We start from the raw sequence: 24,388 nt of genomic DNA on the forward strand, positions 1-24,388 counted from the left end.
ACCAGAACTCAAGGGATTAATTAATTTTTTCTGTACCTAGTAGTTGTGACAATTTAGACACTTTCTGTGGCTAAAAACTAGATTTCGCACTCATACTTGACCTTTATGAATTAAGTGGCTGACCCATATTAATAATGTAACTTTTTAATGTTTTTACCGTTAGACTTCTGTTGTAAGTTTATTACCTACTCATTATTTACACTTCAAAACCTTAGCACTAAATCAACTGTTTTGATACCATCAATTTCATTCATTTCGTAAGTCTCTTAATTGTTATTATTAGATGATCTATTTCTCTTCTAAATTATACACCTAATTGAGAAATCTTATACCTAAGGCCTTAGGTATATCTTAACATAGGTCTTCCCGCTGTATGATATTAGCCTCTAAATGATCTCGTTTCCCGATGTCGATCGATAATTTGTTTATGATACGCCAATTTCATTCAGTGTCTATACAATCCCTATTATTAATACATACATACATATAATCACGTCTATATCCCTTGCGGAGTAGATAGAGTCTACAGACTTGAAAAGACTGATAGGCCACGTTCAGCTGTTTAGCTTAATGATAGAATTGAGATTCAAATAGTGGCAGGTTGCTAGCCCATCGCCTAAAAGAAGAATCCCAAGTTTATAAGCTTATCCCATAGTCACCTTTTACGACATCCATGGGAACGAGATGGAGTGGTCAAATTCTTTTTTATTGGTACCGGTATCCACACGGCACATTACTAATACATTTACATACATACATAAAATCACGCCTCTTTTCCGGAGGGGTAGGCAGAGACTACCTCTTTCCACTTGCCACGCATCTCTGCATATTTCCTTCGCTTCATCTTCATTAATACATTTATTTACAAAAATACAAGAAATACGCAGCATACAGACTCGTAGAGTTTACATTACAATCGCTATTGAGATAATTATTCACAAATTTCTAAGCCTTATTTAGGTAGGTCTGCGCTCGCCAATTATCTAGGTTATGAATACTCGTATACGGCGGTACGAGATGATAGCAGAAATTTGAAAAATAAATATATCTAAGCATTTTGTTTTCTTAATCATTAAACATGATAAATATACCTATAGCATAAATATAAGTACATATAAAATCCAAACATTACCCATAGCTGGACCATTCATATCATATATGGTAACATTCAACCATTTTAATTACAAACCAAAGCGGCTTCTATTGAACCAACTCCAAAACTCGGGCACCAAATGCCTAAGCCTCATTTTTAGCCACATCACCATTCCCAAAATAGACCTTCTTGACATCTGTGTAATATTCCAACGCGTCTTCATCATCAACGCAGTAAGGTGATGGGTCCTTGACGTAATCCACTTTGCTGATGAAGGAGATCCTCTCTCTTCTGCGGGAACCCTTGCTGGTGACGCTGGTGAGGTCTATGTTCCTTGAGCCGCGGCGCGGCTGGCGGCAGAGAAGTGTCTCTTTGAATGCCACGCGATATCTGGGGACAAAAAAGATGTGTTTACATACATACATATGGTCACGTCTATATCCCTTGCGGGGTAGACAGAGCCAACAGTCTTGAAAAGACTGAATGGCCACGTTCAGCTATTCGGCTTAATGATAGAATTGAGATTCAACTAGTGACAGGTTGCTAGCCCATCGCCTAAAAAAGAATCCCAACTTTGTTAGCCTATCCCTTAGTCGCCTTTTACGACATCTATGGGAAAGAGATGGAGTGGTCCTATTCTTTTTTGTATTGGTGCCGGGAACCACACGGCACCATGTGTTTTATGAATACATTCGGACTAGACAGATAGATTTTGTATACATCTGTTTGTTGGAATCGGTGCTCTCATTGAAAAAGTTGTACAAATTTCTCCGCCCACATCCCCTGTCCACCCACAAGCGACATTCGAACAGCAACTGAAAGTCTCTAATTTTGTATGCAAAATTTCATGGAGATTGTTTAAAAACAAAAGTAGTCAGCTTTTATTGACTATTGATGGTTTTGTTACTATTATAAAAAACACTTTCATTTGAACTCGGGGCGAAAATACAGTTTTTGTATGTATGTAACATACTTACATGTGTTTGTAACACGATAACTTTGGAAACGTTAAAATCATTTAAGTAATTTTTGTGATATTCATAATTTTGTAAGAAAATTAATGTGTTCGCGAGGTCTAAGGTCGCGACAAATAATAAATTCCAATGGTTACACCTACGACGAATGTTTTGTGAGGAAACCCTCGTTAAAAAGGGACATATAAGGTTAAGTTAATGAAATTCATTCATCACATGTAAGGGGTCTAAGTGATGAATAGCTTTAATTTCACTAAGATCACAGTTACCACGTAAACAACCAAGTTTTCTATCTAATACTGCATTTACGGCGATTATAAATAAGAGTGAAATAATCTACGGTTGATTAGGGTTGACTTTCAAATAAATAAATGTTATATAATATCCATTTACATATAGAATTTTGTATTTTAAAAACACAGTCTGTCTTATCTCTACGTGTTCCCGGTTACACCCTCCACAGATGTTTTCGGGGCCCGGGGTCCATCTTCCGACATTTCTTATGCGAAGGCATGCAAAACACAGTAAGCACAAAAAAATACAAACATAAATACATACAATTACGTCTATATCCCTTGCGGGGCAGACAGAGACAAAAGGCTTGAAGACTGATAGGTCACGTTCAGCTGTTTGGCTTAATGATAGAATTGAGATTCAAAAAGTGCAAGTCCATCACTTAAAAAAAGAATACCTATCCCTTAGTTGCCTTTTACGACATCCATGAGAACGAGAAGGATTTAAAATTAAATTGTTTTGGTTAAGTTAATTATGGTGAAATGAGATATGATGTAGGAATATTCTTTTGTCTCATGTTATGAGCCAAGTACAAAAAAGGCATTTTAAATAGTGCTTTTGTAACTCTCATAAAATCATTTTTAAACCCTTGTAGTATACAAGGGTTTAAAAATGATTTTATGCAATCGTTGGATTTGCATGTTGCTGACAACAAAATCGCCTCAATTATAGACATACATTAATATTAGTAAATTGTATAAAAGCCCATGTAACAATAATTAAAATCTTTGACAAAAAAGCAGTGTTATCTTAGGCTGAAGATTAATTACATAACAAATGACGTACATTAAGGAAGGAAGCCTTGCTGAGATCGCAAGATAAATGTTAAGAAAATCTAATTAATTTTAACAAAAATAATGAGTCCTGTGACGAAGAAATTGAGAGTGGTTATTATATATTAATAAAGTGTATCTTCCTACCTATATGACAGTCCATTTCTTTAGATACTGAAATGAAGGTTAACAATGTTGAGCGTATACAACAAATACATTTGGAAATTAATTTATAGCCATAAGAAGTGAAAATCAAAATGAAATAACAGACACTTTAATGAATTACTTTAATTTAGAAATGTATTCTCAACAAAAAGATGTATCTATCCTAAAGTAATAGATAATACATTGTAAGAAAATGTATCCTATTTATTGGATATTGGTTCAAAATCAATATTCAGAAAATAGGCATTTTCAGGCACTTTTTCTGAAAGTCTGAACCACGGATCATATGTCAAACGATTTCTGTGCCAATTTTCATCTTAATCGGTAGAGTAGTTTTTTGTTCATTCATGGAAACAAAAATGAAAATATTTTCTTTATTTATCATGAAGCCAAAAATGAGATTATTATAATTTCTATCTGTCAAAAAAATTCAAAATTCAAAATTTTTTATTCATTATTATAGGATACTATTATATCGCTTAATAATTGTCGTATGGTTTAACAGTTGACGTCAAATAAATTACTTAAAAACTAAGTTTACTGCCGCTTCCAAGGCGTCAGTGCAGAAGAAGCGGTAACAAACTGCATCTTCATATACCTATGTATTCTCATCACGCGAAAACTATGCTCCAATTTGAATGCGGGTTTACCTGATGTGTTAGGCTTGGTCCAACATTAAAACTGGTAGGTATGCAAAAATTTACCCCCCACCCCTCAGGTTCAGTTTTTCTCAGTGGGTCCGCTTTTTCAGTGAGCTTTTGCGGTGAACGAAGTCGCGAGCATGAGCATCAGCTTGTTGATATACTTTATTTTATTTTATTAATTTTCTAATTTCACGCAATCGGATAATTGCGATAATAAATTCCACTAATGATGGCGGCGTCTGCTCTGCGATGAATTATAAACGAATTTGAGGCAACATAGCGAGTAAATGAAGCATGAAAGTTACCCTCGGGCCACATTTTATATCTCACTCAGTGCTAACAAGTAAACTGACGTAATAATAACACATAATTCATGTTTAAGCGTACAATAATAAAAATAGAATTCTCGTTTTTACAATTCTAGATTTCTTGGTTTTGTTTTGTTTTCTGCCTTTGTCGTATCCTGATAGTAAAATCTTACAAATTTACTTTAAAAAAACTCATAAAAGCAAGGACAAAGAGAGGGCAAAATGTAAAAAAGTGCAAGTTGGTAAAACCCATAAATGAGTGATTACAGTTAGGTATTTTGATAGATTACAATTGTGTCACACAAATCCATTTATTATCTAGTTCACGCAAAGCAATGATGATACACTAATTTGAAACTAATTTAAATGTATGTAATAATCACAGAATTCAGAATATTACAAATACTCGTATAATCTAGGAGCCTTCATTATTATGTTAATTTTGATATAAGCTTGAATAGTTATTTTCATTGAATACCATGAAATAATACCTATAATAACAATGTGTCCGGAGGGGTAGGCAGAGACTGCAAATTTTCACTTGCGAACATCCAATAAAATACTTACATAATCTTGATTACTATGAAACCGAATCACAGTATTAAGTAAAATCTGAACTGTAATTTTCAGATCACGATCAACTATGGCAACATTTCTCAATTCTTCAATATACATAACTTATTCTTACTTAGTATTATTATTTTATTTTTCTCAAGTTGTTTAATTTATACATGCACATTTTCTTCTTTGTATTGTACTCACAATGTTTTTGATTACTCAATCAAGAGGTGGGGCCTGATGACTTGTAATACAGGTAATAACCTAGTACAGGCGTCAGCTCCTGCAAACAGGCTGTTTAGCAGTACTCCAATCTTTGTACCTTAGTATTAAGACACTTGTTTTGTGGTGAGAAATAAATGATTTATTGATTATTGATTTATTGATTTCTAACAATATTAAATTTAGAAACTATTTGAGATATTTTCACTTTATTCGAAATCAATTAAACTCCACTGTATTCAACTTATTTTAGTTATTACAGAAATAACATTTTGAAACCTTTTATATTATAAATATCCATAAGTTTCTCTTATCGCGGGCGGGTGACCTGGAGGCTGGATGTACTGGTTTAACCCAGTTAAGGTCCGGTCCACTCTCCAATATTGTATTATATCACATGTAATGGTGTATGTGGAAAATAAACTATTTTTCATTTCATTTTCAATCTCTTTTATAAGCTTGTTGGTATACAAGTAGGATAGCGATCATTACAAATAGGTCTAAAAGTATCTACTTATATGATCATGGTTACACATCAAGATATAGCACCCGGCAAATAAGCAGTCAGTAGAATGAGACACTTCCGGGGTGCGCAGTAGCAATTTTTCGTAGATATAACATCTTCTGTACAGCATCCACAGAGAAGAATTTTATTCAATTTTTATGCGAGGTTCTAATTGAATGTGCAAAGAAAATAAAGTAGAAATCTAGAATGATGTAGTGTCTGCCTACCCCTCCGGGAAAGAGGCATGAGGAGAACAAACATACCATATGTTGAAAGTATATTCTGAATTCTATTTTACCTTAAAAAAATAAGCTAGACAGATAAATGGCAGATATTCTTCAAAAGAAGAAAATGATGAGTCTTTATTATCAATGGGACGAAAGATTTCAGAATTCATAGCAATGAGATATGTGTATTCACGCCACACTTAATTCAAAGGTAAACATTATGCTATTTTCATATTTATATTACTATCCTACTACGACGACACAACTATTTATTGTTTAGATATATGAATATTGTAATTCAGAACAAGACTACCCTAAATCGGTCCGGCATAAAGTGAGTTATTATTGTAGATGGAGTGACAGAAACTTACAAAGCAAATGAGTAAAATCAGTTTCTGGTTTTTAATTAGCTACTTGAGTTTATTATAATGCGTTTGACCGAAATCTGACTGACGATAAGCAAGATGGGGTCCATTATATATCGTGACTTTTTTGATTAAACGAAACGTAAGCTGAGAGGCTTGCTGAACCTCGTGCCTTATTCATAACTCACGTTATTATCTCTTTTACTCATAACTTAATGCTCATATACTCACGCTCTTTACTCGTCTAGATCCATACTTTTTTAATTTTCAAAATCGGAAGCCAATTTTTTTGTTTTATATATTGCTGTTAAAGAGTAAGAGTCCCTGAACCACAGGCCTTTTTTTATCAAACCTTAACATTGACAGCGCATACTCCCAAAACAGGTAAGAACGATGAAGCATTATAATAAAATTTGGACTATCGTGGCTTCAGCAGGTATATATACGGTACTAAAGGTGAGAAAAATACCGATCTAAATTTATCAAATAATATTTGTTGGTATTACTTTAAGAAAATTATTGAATATCACTCAAATCTTGAATCTAGCTCACGCTTTACGTTTTATTAAAACTTCACATCAACATTTCTTCCGGTATTGATGTGTTTCATTCAAATTTGCGTTGTCTCTGGTTTCTGTGTGTTTTAAGGGATTCGTAAAGGATAATCAAACTTGAGATGTTGACATCAATATGCATAACATGACACCCTTTGCTGTCCTTTCGAAGGGCCGCGTTTCAATCATCCAGCGGTAACGAAAGTCTACGTTTGTGTATTCTAATCATAGAAATCAGAATAATATACGACAATAGAAATGTCATATTATTTTGCTGTATATCAGAAGATGACCATCCCAAGTATATCGCAAAAACAATCTCTAGTGCAGCTAAAATAATTTTTTTACGTGATTTTACCATGATCTGATTTAATGATGTGGGTTAGGTTACCCTGCAATGTTGCGGAGGTCAGATGGGAGTCGCTTCATGTAAACACTTGACATACCCATTCCAGGATCTATGTCAAAACGCACAACACGAGCTTCTCAAGAGATGTGAGGTTATAAAAGGTGATAAAAGCCAGAAGGAAAAAGAATAGAATTTTCATATTTTAGTTGAAACTGTAGGAATATTATGACGCCGCCTTATGTTGTTCTGAAGCTGTCAAATAAAACTCTGAAGAGATTCAATATACGAACGTTATGGTGACTGATGGTGGTGATTACCATAAGTTACGACGACGCATTAAGAAATATTTAGCACTTCTATAGTCTAACATATTACGTTTTCTTTGATCCTAATGTTCTTCATATTTTTGCTGGTAAATTGAAATTCGATACAGCCTTAAACGGTCTAACTGGTAAGCTCTAATACAATAATAAAAGCCTTTCAGACAATCCTTTTGGGACTCAAAAAGAAATAATGCCTGACTGTAAGTAGACCTAAATGACTGGAAAAAATCCCAAATCGGATAACTCCGTCTTTGAACTTTTGTTATATTGTGATAACAAGAAATAGTGAATAACATAAATCATTAATATTATATTTATCAATTTTTTTAATGTAATCAATGTGCATTCGTCCACGATTTTGATTTAAGAGGTCTATATTTGTAAATTGTATAACGTAAATTGACGGTGAAAAATTTGAATTACATTTTTTGAAATTGTGTGCCCTGTCTAATATGATATGTATTATACATACATATCATATTAGACAGGGCACACAATTATACAGGGTGTTTTACCTACATACGTATAAATTAATTTAGGGTTGACCGCGGAAGACACAAGCGTGGTAGAAGCAAGAGGGATAGGCAGAGACTACATCTTTCCACTTGCCACGATCTCTGCATACTTCCTTCGCTTCATCCACATTCATAACTCTCTTCATGCAAGCTCGGCCACCCTAGATATCAAATTCGTGAATTAAACGGTCTTTCCATTTGAGGCCTAAAGAGAAGGATTTTTAGACCCCCTCATGGTCAGTTTCAGAAAAGCTTCGTAAAATGTCGATGACGATAAGTTTTGCTTAGGAAAGATTGACGAAATTCCCACGGAAACAAAACCTCTTTACAAAATTTGGACACCGAAATTCTATAACAAACAATGTCACCGCTTTGATACGAGTAATGTAAGAAACTTCAAACAAAATGTGTAATTGCTTCATTAATTCATCGTCATTAAAATGAGTCACTTCTTAAGTATAATTACGTACTAAGACGCCAAAATTAAAAAGAGAGACCCTTTAATTTCAACAAATACTAATTAACGGAATTAACTAAAATATGCAGTAACATCTGCAAGAGTTTGAAATAATTGCTACAAAAAGTTTCATAATTTGACAAGGTCTGCACTAAATCATGTAAAAAATTTAACGTGCTCAACAGTGTTTCCTCTTAGAGAGGGGAAAATAAAAAAAATCTTGGGAATCGGGGAAAATGTTTGATTAATACTTTAAAAAATAAGATCGCGTTCCTAGGAACAGTCTATTCTATACCAAAAATTATTACAAATTTTATTTATTTCTATAAAATGTTGTAGGAAATTTTGTAAATAACTATGTGTTCTAATTTACAGTTCATTGTTTATCAATTAAGTAGTTGGTGTTTGTCTTAAAGTGATTTATACGTTGACTAACCTATGTATATACCTAAGTATAGGTACACTTAGCTTAATAGAATATTGAATGGAAATGAATATTAAAAAAATACTACTTTTTATATATATATATATAAAAAGTAGTAAGTTATATATATATATAAAGTAGTAAGTTATATATATATATATATATATATATATATATATATATATATATATATATATATATATATATATATATATATATATAAAGTAGTAGGTAACATGGGTCGTTCTTACAATATACTTAAGACCTTGTCACAATATTTTTTGTGAAAGCTTGTCATATGATGTGTAATCGATGTTTCTGCCACATTTCACCAAAATGGTCCGGACAAGAAGGTTTAGCGAAGTATTAAAACCAATATTAGGCACAGCAATCTCGACAGAATATTTCAGTTCCTATAAGGTATTTTCCGTCTGTATGTAAGCTATTCTGACTTTATACATATACCTTAATCATCGTAACTAATGGTAAATATACAGAAAGTTATATCTACGATTTCATATAAACAGTTATGTTAATTTCTTTTTTAAAGACTACGATGTAATCAATTTCTGACAAAGTTTTTTAAGTTTAACATGTACTTTCTCGGGAATTTTGTCGCCTCATCATAATATATATACAGCAAATCCTATTCAAGTCTGACGAAAACCTCATGGCCAAAATCTTACATTCCTTTAAACTTAATACTAAAATTTCAAGTTAAACCCGTTGCTATATCAATTCAATTCAAATAATTATTATTAGCAAAGTTATATGTTTAACAGAACACGTTATGAATAGGAAAACTTATCGAGGTTTGTATTGCTACTCAATCTATTGTTTCTAAACCCGTTGTCATCTTCCGGGTAAAGCTGATTTATCAGAAGAGTAATAATCATTTAGTGCAAGCGTCCGTGCTGTCTGGTTACGAAGGCAAAATATAGTGTGTGCCGGCTGCTTCTCTTTCCATTCCGTCTCACAGATTGTGAAAATCGATAAACGAATAAACTTGGGATTCTACTTTTAGGCGATGGGCTAACAACCTGTCACTATTTTAGTTTCAATTCCATCATTTAGCAACTGAACGTGGTAATTCAATCTTTACCCCGTATGGGACGTGGTTATTTATGTAATTTTCAATTTATTGGCTGCCTCTGCGCAGGGGGTAGTTCTGCCTGACATTGGGTAGCTTGGGTTCGAATTGTAAAATACGATTTTTTTCTGATTGATCAGTTTCTTAGATGATTATCTATGTATTTATTGTATAGTATCGTTGACTTAGTATCCCATAACACAAGTGTGGAACTAACTTCGGGGTTACTCAATCTGTCTTTTTATCACTGGCTTATACCCGAACATTACTCTCGATGAAATTTCATTAAATCAGGTCAGATGAGACTCGCTTCAAGCAAAATATAATTAACCCACTCTAGGATTTTGGTGGAGGCGAACTTAGGGCTCCTAGTGAAAGTAAAGTAAGTGTATGTAAGCCATGCAGCTGGACGTGGCCTTTAAGTCTTTTCAAGACTGTTGGCTCTGTCTATGCCGCAACGGACAAAGACGTATGTATGTATATAAAAAAGTAAGCAAGAATATGGCAAGAACTACCGAAACATTTCCTAAGCGAAAAATATCAAAAAGATTTTGTTGTAAGTGAGAAGACAAAAATGTAAAATTATCGTCTTATCCAATTACTTCCAGATTCTTGAGTCCCTAATGAAGTAATGAATATTCATATTCTTTGACTCTGCTAATTTTAAGAATATCCTTTCAGAAAAATCCTCTTTTATCATCTTAACAGTGAATTACCTGCGTTATAAGACGACAACTCATGATACCTTTTAATTACGATAAGACTTCTTTCATACATACATATAATCACGTCTATCCCTTACGGGGTAGACAGAGTCATTGTCTTGAATATCTGAAAGGCTACGTTGGCATGGCTTAATTATGAAAATGAGAGAGAGCTGCTATTCCATCGCCACTTCATTTGTAGATTTCGTAGGGTTTCATTAAGAGAGGATTTACCGAAGTTACTGGATAAGAAGTTAATGGGATTATTCGTTCTATGCGGCCGGAACCACGGGCGATAGTGAGTTGTATACAATGCAACGTATCTAATATTATTAAATAAAAATAATAGAAAGTCCTAGAACAATTTAGATGGAGATTGATGGTTATTCTATCGCCAAAAGAAAGTAGCAAAGCCAATTTAACGCCCTTCACTCACATTTCTTATTATAAGTGCTCGAGACTATAAGTGTGTGTGAATTCGATTTTACCTCTTTAAAACGTAATTCTCTCAAGTTGTGTGAGCAAAATATGTTGGCCAATATGATCGAATTTTGGGGAGCACTATAATTTTTAAGACCTTAAGAAAAATACACAAAACTACGCCTCTCTTCCGGAGAGGTAGGCAGACACTACATATTTCTTTCGCCTCATTCACATGTCATATACCTTAAGCAAAAACATATTAGTGTGACAGTGTCAGCTACATTTTATTTTAAATAGGTAGCTTGTAAAATTCAAGGGAAAGGGATATAAAATTGGGATACTACTTTTAGGCGATATTGTACTAACCTGTTCCTGTTACACCTTCAAGCCTTCTAAATATCGGAACTACCTTGCAAATCGAAAAGATATGCTATTTTGTCTGTGAAATATTTCAATCAAATTACTAAAAATATATTGGGACAAATCACACAGTCTGAGCTGGCCTTTACTTTACTACTTTACTTTATATGCATATATAATTTTACTAGACTTGCCATGATTCCCGCATACCTACTTATTTTTCATGTAAGCTGCAAGGTGAAAGGGTAGGTCGAGCGAGAGTATAGGTACCTAACCTTTCACCAGAACGATAAATCTTAATTAAGTAAGATTTAAGATTGCTTAGCCATTAGGCATTACCTAAAGCACTTTCACTGTAAGTTTAGGCTTTCAAGATCAGACTTCGAGCTAAAATAAATCTAACATGAACACAATAAATAGTGCGGGCGAGGCGTGTTCTTGGCACTTGCCAAACTTTGATATTTTATCCTAAAATGATTACTTATTTGTGGTAGAGAAGTGTAAATAAACGTGGCTTTAAGGTAAACATTTTTTTCAGAAATCTATGAACGAAAAGACAATTATTTCTCGTTTTTTCCACTTATTTTAACCAAATATCGCCCATTGGCAAAATGCAAATATATTTTTATTATACTGATGCATGAATGAAATTATGAATAAATGAAAAGCTAACTTTGATGGTTAATTTTGAAGGAAATGCATTACTTCCTGATTGAAGTAAAGAGCACAAAAAAGAAGAACTCAGATAATCACATAATTGAAATCACGAGAAACCCTCGAGAAACCCTTTAATACTAAAATAGGGTGGACACGAATGGAAATCAAGTAAAATGTAAGTTCCGTGTCACTATTCCGGGATAACACGAGTTTTAATATTATTTAGTTTTCTACCAGTATCAGCAAGTATTTCCGGAGGACTGAAGAGAATTTTCTCATATAACTTTTCAGTCGACGTATCGAGGCTCCAATAACTGTGAGTTAGGAAAGAATTCTTCACTGAATTCACTTAAATTTTCCACTAACGGTTCTAAGGAGAAAATATTTCTAAATTAACTGCACCTTTAGTTATAAACTGTAATTTTTAGGAATGATCTGCTGTTATATGTCAATTTCTATTGAATCATCAACATATATTATAACTTATATTAGAGGAAACTGACTGGTTGACTAAAATATTAACGCTTAGCCTTTTAGTCTTTTCAAAACTGACGGTTCTGTTTATCCCACAATGGATACAGACGTGATTATTTGTATGTATGTATCAACGCATAGCTCAAACTGCTAGCCTAGAGACTTGAAATGCGGCATGAAGGGTAATACATACATGCATAATTCAGGCGGAATTGGTCGATCTGATTTTCAAGCCTCATCTTCCTATCACAAAAGATAGAATAGGAAGGTATAAAATAGACAAATAATTACATTAAGCTTAATAAAAATATTCCCAATGGCTTGAATAAAGACGTTATGATTGAAATCTTAAGTAGAAAATTATTTTAATTAAATGTACGTATGTAAATATTATTCACCTTCCACTCATAACGTTGTACAGTATAGGGTTGACGGTGGCTGACACATAGTAAAGTGCGCCTGCGACGTTGAACAGGTGTTCATTGATGACCTGGAACTGGGCCAGGTCTTCACCGTAGATGAAGAACAAGCGCTGGATGTGGAACGGCGCCCAGCATACGAAGAACGCCACCACCACTGCCGCTGGGGAAATGAATGCTTATGAATATATAGGGGAAAGTATGTTAGTATATGCTTTATTGTTCAACAGAAGAGCACTTAATGGAACAGTTCTTAAATGGAACAGTTCTGCAAAGTTTGTGGAGGACAGATGGAAGTCACTTCGCGTAAAAGCCTGACTCCAGAATTATGATCAAAGTCGCACTCCTGTCTCCACTCAGCGTGCCCTTTTTTTTATTGAACTTACCAAAAAGGTGGATTGGAAGTTTTAATAAATGGTAGAGAATAATTGTTTCGAAATAAATTGAAACACACACACAAGTTATTTACAGTAAATCATAAAAACCATAAAAACAATGACACAATACATATACAAAAGAAACTGTAGCTCTAGACATCCACAGCTGCCACAGTTTTTTCAAAAAGGACATGTTTAGGTCAATTAACTTAAATGAAAAACAGGATAGGTAGTCAGATTTGTAAAGTTTTTATCTCATTACCAAGTTATCTAACGTCTACTGGCCTATCTCAGGATTTACGATCCTCTATTTTTCAGCTCATCAGATCGGAAAGTTTCAACTTTATATGACTTGATTTCAAATAAGATTAGATAAAAAGTGGATATAAATAACTTTTAATGTTTTGCTTATTTATATATTTATTTCTTAGTAGCTAAAGTCTGTGTTCTCTCTAAAAGTGAAGCATATGAGAGCCTAGAGTAGCGTAAACCGACGAGCTTGCACGAAAAGAGTTGTGAATGTGGACAAGCGAAAGAAGTATAGGTATGCCAGACCTTGCCAAGTGGAAAGATGTGGTCTCTGGTTATGTAGCGTATGTTTTATCTCCAATTTTAACCAGATCCATTAAAAATAACAAATGCCATCTTGAGTCCACAGAGTAAGGCATTGAAATGTAAATGTTCACAGTTCTCCAATCAAGGTAAAATATAATCTACGTCTTTCTAGCAATTTCTATCGGAAAAACATCGGAATCAAATATACGGAGATTTCTCTGTGTTCTGCGGAGGGGAAGCACTGAGCAAGACCTTGTATAAAAAAATAAAAACTCTTGTTTGGAAATATTATTATTCGTTGAAAATCAAATTAGAAGTGTAACCTAGAATTTCATTTATTTAAACTTTATTTAGACTTAATGCCACAAAGCATTCTCTGCCAGTCGAAACTTTGACCCAGAGATGGATGTACCTACTGGTGGTGCAATAACTGTACAAGATATAGTAATATAAATATGAATAAAAGATAACATAATACACTTACATTATACAAGTTTACAAACAAAAATATGGCTATAAATATTTACTTTAAATAAAATAAACATACTCGTACATGTACTATATGTTGAATGATTGTGAAGTTCTTATTTGTGTATAATTGTAGGCACACAGACTGCTTTCAAATTTTTATAGAAGAGTTTCTAACAGTTTCAAATGTTTAACCGAATTAACTTCCGTTTGGATTTTAATGAATCCTGTCTCATTTGAATGGTTAAATTCTATTTATTTTCGGAATCGTTTAGTCGATTGAGTTCATCTACCTTTCGTTTATGACATTAATATAAAGAGTATCAAAGACGTTCAATTATCATTACTAAGAACCTTTCAAGGGTCTGTTTCTCCGTTAGAATCATATTAACTTTACAAATTGTATTTGTTACAATAAAGAATAAATAAATTACGCGGAAGACAGTAATGATAGTATTCCAAGGAATGTTTACATACTTTAAACGTAAGTGTATTCGTAATACAAATTATTTTTCATTGAATTAATTAATTAATTAATTTATTTATGTACACAAAATTACGAGTATATAATTCTACAAAGCAAAACCTTCTTATAAAAGACTCGAGTCATTCGCGAACTTTCCAGTCTTAAATTTTCTCCCTTTAATAATAATCATTAAACCCATTCATTATCTTTACATGTTCATCTAAAGTACATTGGATTTCCATCGATTGGAGTTACTGTCTGTGTCACATCACAAGTGTCGAACTTACTTTGGGGCTATCTTAATCTGAGTGGTTTGTCCCGTATAAATATTTTTTTTATATATAATAGTTATAATAATAATAAACATTAGTATAGGAGGCATACTTATAAATTCTGATGCTACCCAACCTACTGCCAAAAGCGAATTCATAATATTATGCTTAGTTATAAAACTACGCAACGGCTATGAATCCCGGTGGTGTGAAGAAAAAAGGAAATCTACCTTCACACCGACGACGGTTGCCTTAAATTAATCCATATGTCTCCCTTTGAAAACCAAATAAAGCGACCGAGATCCATAGATTTATCGATAGCAATCCCAACACCTGGAAACCATTCCCGTTTTTATCTACGCTCTATAAATAAGGACAATCTCAAATTCAGTAAATTTTCAAATACTTCTTTTGTCGCCATATAAAATTGCTTAACTTTACTCGACTCAAACATAACATTTTGTAAAAATAAAACCGCCTCCAATCTATATCCTCTTTTTGAAAATTTAAGTTGGTAATTTTTTTTTAAACCTTGACCTTAGTGTTACAAACACTCTCCTAAAAACTCCGCATCAATATCGGTTCAGCGAAAAGCGAGATAATCGCGGACAAGCATACATATGTATATACATACAGGTCAATCCTTTTTTTTGACGGCGATTAAAAATGTTTGCTCACTGTCCGCGCAGATTTTAAAATAACACAAGAGCATAGGATAGCATCCAAACAGAAAATTATCATTAGTACAGTCAACTAAAGATAAATATGGCAGGTATCTCTGCCGTTGACTGTACAGTAAATGGTCGCGAACCTACCTTGAGTCGAATCTCATAACCACTCAACCACCAACGCCCTATTGTCCAAAACAGTCATCTTGAAAATAGATTTATCATGTTTTGTTTGGCGACAGCCATTATTTATTTTAGATACCCACTTCAGTACCTAGGGCGACTGAATATCTTTAGAAATGCTCTGTTTTCTTAAACTATATTCTGTATTTGATGATAATTTTGATGTGTCGTTTGCTAGAAATCGTTAAAAATCATAAGGAAAGACTTAAGGAAAGAAAATTATATCAAATCTTGTAACCATTTGAATCATCATCCTACTACTGGTATATTGTTTATTTTTACTTTTATAAAGTTATTGAAAAAAGTCACAAGCATCCCTGTGAAATCCCTGATCCGGTATAGAAGAAAATGCTGTCATGTAATAGAGCAGCACACGCATATATCACGTCAATATCTCACAGGATAGACAGAGCCTGTCTCAAAAATACTTGAAGTTTCAGCTGAATGATGGAATTGTTCAAATAATGTCAGGTTGATAGCCCACCGATTAAATATGTCAAAAGTCTTTCTGTCTGCGCGGGTAGAGAAACAGCTAGCACGCATTATGTTTTTCAGACCAGTGTAAAAACTACCCAATACTTCAAACGCATAACTAATTATGCAAAATTTTCGTGAAATGCGTTCAGAAGTTTCGTCAATGCATTAAGATTGAATTACATTTTCCTTTTAATACCTACACTTTGCATTCAAAAGTGCGTGGGAGTAGAGGATTATCAGTTTGTAGATACATTTAGAATTTCAATATTCAGATGACGGGGCAATACTCGGGATATTAAATTTATAATAAAGCAAGAAGAGTGATACATTATTTGATATCTCTTAGAATTATGGATTCACATATTTAATTTCTTATTTCTTCAGAGCCATGTGGTAAAATATTGTATGTAAAGCATCGATTATGAGGGAAAATGATTTGTAGTTACAATAAACACGAAAATTCCGTTGCGCAAAATCTGATGAACACCAGACCATAAGCGTAACTATAAATAATTTAACACTTTGTTATTTACTTTGGTCACCTGGTATATGTGCAAAAGATTTTACACTAAAAATCCATACTCCATATTTATGGCCGTCTTTCACTCTACCATTTAACCTATTTTACGTTTGCAAACATGCAAACAAACATATTTTATAATACCGTCATTCCGTCAGTCAACCCTTTCATGGTAGACAGAGTCAACAATGTAGAAAAACTGGAAGGCCGCGTTTAGCTATACGGCTTAATGATGAAATTAAGATGAAAAAAATTTGATAAGTCAAGCAAAACCTAAAATTTTCTGAAAATTCTGACGAGAAGGGGTAAAAAGATACTTTCTTTTACTGAGGGCAGAGTTTAGGACAAAATCAGTAAGGATATAAACTTTATAAATATTTCACAAGACACTGATGTTACTAAAGCTTTTTACTAATTCTAATATCGATCAATTTAAAAAGTTCGTCGTCACCTCGTTAAAGTTCAGCGAAAGCTCTCCGGGCTCGTCAGAGTCACAATGAGGGCCGAGTTCTCACAATAGATGAGTTACGCAACACAGGATTACATAATGCAGAGTGACTGAACAATTGACAACTTTTTAAGGTCTTTAAGTGAGCTTTTTTAGGCAAATTGAGCGTCCATGAAGTAAAATAAAAGTTAATACCGAAAAATATTAAACGGATCAATCCAATCTTTGTTTTAGAAAATGCCCCTCCGACATTTTTTTATTTTATGATTTGTATACTGTATCATTTATATCTTTTACTTGCGGCCAAAGACTATGACACCTTAATATCAGTACCTTTTCAATTGTATAAGAATTTTCAATATCGGTTCAGTATTACCGAAGATAAGCTATTGCAATGTTAGATAACTAAGAAGCGAAAAAAACAGAGGTCCCAGAATTTCACCGCGAGGCATTATATGTAGAAGACAATGTTATTTTTTTACCAAAGGTTATTTATTACCGATATTACTTTCTGGACAGTAACAAAATACCGTTGCAAAAAATCTTGACGTTGGTACTACGTTATATACCCACCTTAGGTACCTATGATTGATATTGTTTATCTATACTTAATATTATAAAGCTGAAGAGTTTGTTTGTTTGAACGCGCTAATCTCAGGAACTACTGGTTCGAATTGAAAAATGGAGCAATGAAAGATTGTAATGTGTAAAAAAAACGGGGAAAATTATTTATCCTTGTGGGCTTCAGTGATGCCCAAAATAACTATTCCACGCGGACGAAGTCGCGGGCACAGCTAGTATTAAGATAAAAATAAACGATTTTGTCTGTCACATACATCGTACACGTGACGTGGGTGCTGACGGCATGTGGATGTGAATTCACTAAACTCAGAAGTTCATCGACCTTCGTGGCCGGGTATTTATTAACTTTGAGGTCGAAATAAGCCATTAAAAACTTAAATTGCTGTTTCGTCGCCAAAAGTTGCACTTGAGGAAAAATTCGAGGAAAATCGTTTTTGTGGAGTTTGTTAGCCCAGTAATTGTGGAGGTTGTTAGCCCAGTGAAGATTTCGTTTAAATCGCTTAGCCGTTTCAAATAAAAATAATTATATTTTGGTCGGCAGGTAGATAGGCTGGATAGTCACAACTTTTAACTAACAATTTACTGTATGGATTTTCATCAAAAATATATCGAAGTATTATCTCGACAATTAAGGTTTTTAAAGAAATCTGTATCAATCCAAAATCATCAATTGACTATAACATATGTCATTATTTTGATATCGTTGTGTACTTAATCAATAACTTTGTGTACGAAAATTATTTGTGTTCAACAATAAATAAAGTTTAGTTTGACAGTAAAGCAGTTAATGTCTATGCTTGTTTCGAGGACATCCTAGGAATTTCTAAATCTATAAAGAAGAGAGCAACCGTAAAAAATAACCTTTCTGTTAATTCCATATCCATTCATTAGCTGACTTGATCTAAATAAATGAATACATTCAGACACATTATCAGATAGGCTAGTTCATAGATTAGCTTTAAGGGAAGACAGACACTACCCTGGAATTTTCTCACTTAGGGACAAATAAATTGGAATTCTTCTTTTTGGCGATGGGCTACCAAACTGTCACTATTTGAATATCAATTCTTTCATTACGCCAAATAACTTCCTATCAGTATTTTCAAGGCTGTTGGCTCTGTCAACCACGCGAGGGATATGGACGTGACTGGATGTAGTAGATGCAGGCGGAATCGCAATCGCAAAAGGCCTTTTTGTTAATCCAAATTTAATTTATTTTCTGACATGGTCCCACAGAAATAATTACATTTGGTCACAGATTAATAGCCGAAGGTTGAGGGTGTAATTCATGACTAGTCGTGCGTAATTCTAGAATATAAAGCTAGCACTCGTGTCAATGTACTGTAACGAGTTTTAGCGTGATGGAAACAAGATTATTTGCCACACAAATCAAAAAAGGCCCGACTCCCAAGCTTTTACTACTCCCTATACATGTTTGAACGAATCAAATCAACGCATTACGAGTATATTTGATTTAACCATGAATGAAAAGTACCGCAGAAATCTGAATAATATTCACATTTCTATTATAATTACAACAGATGATAATGTTGAGCGCATGTTTAGCCAGTATACGTTATGCAAAATTTACATGAACATTAACATCCAAATATGGTAAACAGACATTCATTAAAAGAACTGATTTCTTGATTCTTACATCGAAGCTTTTCGATTGTTAATAGAATTTGTAGCCTCAGTGGTCAGAGTACCCGAATAAAAAAGCGAGATGCACAGTTTCAAATCCTGTCACGACCAGGTGCCAATGACTCTTTTCTAAATTATGTATAAGTAAATGCCCGGCGTTGTCTATTTCACAAGAGGTATACATGTGTTTATATGTATGTAAGAAGAAAAAAAAAAGACATACAAACACACAATGTTTGTTTAGAACATATCACGAATAAATGAATATGGAATTAAAAAAAAAATCATCTGTCTAGGAATATTTCTATAAACGTCTGAAAAAATACCTTTATCTTATGTTCCTTTTAATAGAAAGCTTTTAATAGATTATCTAAATAATAAGACATTATTAATATTTCGTATATCGGAATTACGCCATTTCAACAAAATCTGAAGCTTTAAAGCCTTTACAATTTATGGCAGCACAGAGCTTTTCCTTGAATCGTACTTTCGTCTGCGCAATTCCAAAACTTTGTCGTGTAATAAATTAATTAACAAGAATTTTACTTGAGAAATATACGTAAATATACGTTTTGTTTAAACATGAATCACATTTGTTACCATATTTACATATCTATTGAATCGATGTGTAGTTATTTAACGAAGGCTTAGTGATTAATAGACGTAACTGCTTCAAGTGACCTGGGTTCAATTCTCTACGTGAATAAATATTTATACTCTGCGTTCGTTGACTTTCGTTGCCGTGTGGCTCCCGGCACCAATACAAAAAAGAATAGGACCACTCCATCTCTTTCCCATGGATGTCGTAAAAAGCGACTGAGGGATAGGCTTACAAACTTGGGATTCTTTTTTAGGCGATGGGCTAGCAACCTGTCACTAGTTGGATCTCAATTCTATCGTTAAGCCAAATAGCTGAACGTGGCCAGTTAGTCTTTTCAAGACTGTTGGCTCTGTCTACCCCGCAAGGGATATAGACGTGACCATATGTATGTATGTATGTATGTTCGTTGACTTATGTTTCTTATAATTGATTTAAGTTAATAACAAGGATATACAGATCGACTATTATTATAAATGCGAAAGTAACTTTTTTGTTTGTTTGTTACCACTTCTACTGCATTAATCTTCTTCAAATATGACGTATATTTAATTAAGATTCTGGAGAAGGACAAAGAGTACCTTTTATCCCGGTAAAAAGTAAAGAACCTACCCGCGAGATTTGCGAAAACCTGTATTTTTTTGCAGGCTAAATTCGTCACTTTTTTGAAGATGACGTTAATTTCGTAGCTTTCGTACATTCCCGCGGGCAAAGCGGCGAGTAAAAGCTAGTAGAAATATAATTGTTGCAAAAAAGTGTAACAGACATGGCAGGATGCATGTAGGAATTCAGGAGCTTAAGCCTTGTGTAAGATTCGATTCAATATGTTGATTGTAGGCTTAACGATAAATCTATACAAATCTGTACTAATTGGATAATAATCCTTACCTCAGCTACTAACTACACGACTTGAATAACCAAAATCCATACTAATTACAAACGCTAACATCTACATTTTCGCGACAACCAGTAAAACAGAGTTTTTCGGAAAGTTAAAGTACAGAAGATTCGGAGACGCACGTATGTTTTAAAAGGATTTAAAGGGGCTTAAGAATGTCAAACCCTGGGCCTGGAATATGCACTCCATTGGCACTGAGCCCTCGCGAAAAGATGAGCACCGGAGCAGACTTACATATATTTTGTTTATATTCCAAGTGTTTTGTTGATTTCCAATTATAACTAATAGGACCACTCCATATCTTTCCCATAGATGTCGTAACAGGCGACTAAGAGAAAGGCTAATTAACTTGTTCTTCTTGTAGACGATGGCCTAGCAACTTGTCATTATTTAATACAAGTATTAAGCCAAATAGCTGAGAGTGACCTTTTAGTCTTTAAATGGCTGTACCTACACCACAAGGGATATAGGCGTGATTATATGTATATATAATCCAAGTGTTTTCTTCTTGATTCACTTAGGATTCCTCTTTTAGGCGATGGGCTAGCAACCTGTCACTATTTGAATCTCGGTTCTATCATTAAGCCAAATAGCTGAACGTGGCCATTCAGTCTTTTCAAGACTGTTGGCTCTGTCTACCCCGCAAGGGATATAGACGTGACCATATGTATGTATGTATGTATGTTTTCTTCTTGGTGCAAAAAAAGTAACTTATTATACTTACTAACTCTTCAGAGATGTTAACAATAACTTGAAATTAGACCTTGATTAATCACGCTCGCGTTTAAAAGTATGCATATATTCTTATATTCTTCTTCTTTTAGGCGATGTGCTACCAACCTGTCACTATTTGAATCTCAATTCTATCATTAAGCCAAACAGCTGAACGTGGCCTTTCAGTCTTTTCAAGACTGTTGGCTCTGTCTTGCACACAAGCGATGTAGACGTGATGATAAGTATGTATGCATATAATCTTATGTACGAGAATGAAATGCAGACAAGCTGCTGCCAGAACATAAAATTATCGTTTAATTTGTAAGTCAAATTGGGTCTTTAATTCGGAAACGATGAGTTATTCAGAATAATAAACAAAAGCTTGTACTACTTCGAATGATTTACACAACAGTTTCTAACCTTAAACTTAAAACGAAAAAAACAAGTTACTGAAATAAAAATTATGGTTTATATTTATTGTTAAATCAAAGTATTTTTTATATCAAAAAACATTTTTGCTATATTATATTAACAGTACCTGGTTGACCGAGCGTTGTTCAGTGGATGTCAGTTGGATGTCAGAAAAATTATAAAAAGTAGAAAAACTAAAATTTTAAAAACCACCAACTGTGAAGCGGGTGTGCGAAAGTTTATCGCGCGATAAATTTTGGCTGCCGTTTTAAAAGCACCCTGTAAGTATACAGTTAGGTAGTAACCTACCTGGAAGCAACATGTCTTAAGACTAATTTATTAGCTGAGTTATACTTGAATTAACTAAGTCTTCACTCTAATTGCCATCTTATTATTTAAAGAATAATAATAATTGTAAACTTTAATGACGACGTTTGAAATTTCTTCATAAAAGACTTCTTCATTACTCTTCCCACTTTTTACGTGGGGTTGGAATAACTTTTATTTTACACAAAGACTATAAAACCAATTTCGATAAAACTACATAAATTATTTAACGGCATAGTAATACTTCTTTTACATTATAATTGGAAAAATGAATTTAATATTCTCTTTTTATTTGTTGGCTTTCGCACAAAAATTTGCCTAGGTCTTTGACTGTTTAATAGCCTGTCACCTGTCGTTTAAATATAGCAAAACATACCGAATTCACCAAAATTTAAAGTTAAAGTTTCAAGTTTTCAACCGCAGTCACATTATTTTAAAATGTTAACACCATTTTAATTTTAACAAGCTTTTACATGAGTCTAGTTTACGAAAGCATCACGTAATAAATCAATAAATTCACGCACAGAATCTATTTTGATTTCTGTTATAGTGATTTCTACGTTTTCGGCCTAGGCAAATCTGAATCTAGCCCAGCCTTGATTAAACAATCAATTAGAAATTTACAATACAATTTACGAACTCCATCGTCCAAATCCGGACAGCCTGTGATTAATTACTTATTTCAATTGATTAATTCGATTAATTGAAAACAAATGAGAAATAGGCATGTTTACTGAGAGCAGGGTTGGAAACTTTAATCGATTTTCGTAACAATAGTAAATTCTAATGGGACTCCTTTAAAATTATAAATGCGAAGGTATGTTTACTGCAAAATATACAAGACGGATTTTAATGAAATTTGGTACAATGGTAGAATCAAATCTGATATAACATTATTATATTTATTACTAGCTTTCCCCCGCGACTCCGTCCGCGCGGATGTCGGTCTTCGCGTAGATGGTTTATTTCTCCATTTTATTTTCAGTCCGGTCAATTTAGACCAAAAATAGGAATGAAGCTACATTAATTCCCAGCAAGCTGAAAATGAGTATAATTGTTTAAAACACAATCAAAAGCATTATTTCAAAATTCCCCATGATTCCTGTTTAAGGAAAAAATTACCCAAGGTCAAAGGTAAGAAAATGGGATTTTCACGATTTTCTTCAAAACGGTAAGTTTTATAGGAAAATTACCTCAGACATAGATTGTAGATCATAAAGATATCTATAAAAAGGAATCAATATTTTTTTTTTCAATAAAGCTACCGTTTCTGAGATGAAAATGAAGATGATGATGATTACGATGCAAAAAGTTGCAAGCGTCATAATATGCATAAGCACGTCTCGTATATACTCTATGTAGCAGTAATATAAGTAAAAATATTGTTCTGCCGGTAATTTTAACTTGAATTCAAAATATAAAATATACATAAGTATAATGAAACCCAGTCCCTTCATTAATACTGTAGTGAAACCTTGAGACAACATCTGTCTCTCTGTTTAATTGTGTACGTGGCTAGGGTCGTATAGCTGCTTTATCTCAGAATGCTCAACACATGAAATACCGTTAGTCTTTAATAATAGTTGTCCTTGCGGGGATACCGTTGTCGGCTATGGACACCACGGCCTCTCATGCCCTAGGAGTGCCGGCCGTTTAGGGCGCTATGCCGCCCTAAATGATATAATCCTCCGTGCTCTTGCCACCATCCATGTTCCAGCCGTTCTAGAACCAAACGGTCTGGCTCGGGATGATGCCAAGAGACCGGATGGTATGACTTTGGTACCCTGGAGATTGGGGCGGCCTTTGGTGTGGGATGCTACTTGTGTCGACACACTTGCGCCGTCTCATCTTCAGGTTACTAAATCTAAGGCCGTTCTGCTTCAAATGAGGCAAAAAACCTCAA

At 33.8% G+C, this 24,388-nt stretch overlaps 1 protein-coding gene across 1 annotated transcript in view; it reads right to left on the bottom strand.

The window, feature by feature from the left end:
* Positions 1–262: 262 nt before the first annotated feature.
* Positions 263–24,388, bottom strand: part of LOC106140355 (neuropeptides capa receptor-like) — a 56,185-nt gene continuing 32,059 nt past the window's right edge. The window contains exons 6-7 of the mRNA XM_060950267.1: positions 12,857–13,040; positions 263–1,483 (exon numbers count right to left, since the gene is read on the bottom strand). Coding sequence (XP_060806250.1) covers positions 1,237–1,483; positions 12,857–13,040 — 431 coding nt within the window. The 3' untranslated portion in view covers positions 263–1,236. The remainder of the gene's footprint in view (positions 1,484–12,856; positions 13,041–24,388) is intronic.

The sequence above is a fragment of the Amyelois transitella genome, chromosome 21 (genome assembly GCF_032362555.1).
Source record: "Amyelois transitella isolate CPQ chromosome 21, ilAmyTran1.1, whole genome shotgun sequence".
NCBI lineage: Eukaryota > Metazoa > Arthropoda > Insecta > Lepidoptera > Pyralidae > Amyelois > Amyelois transitella.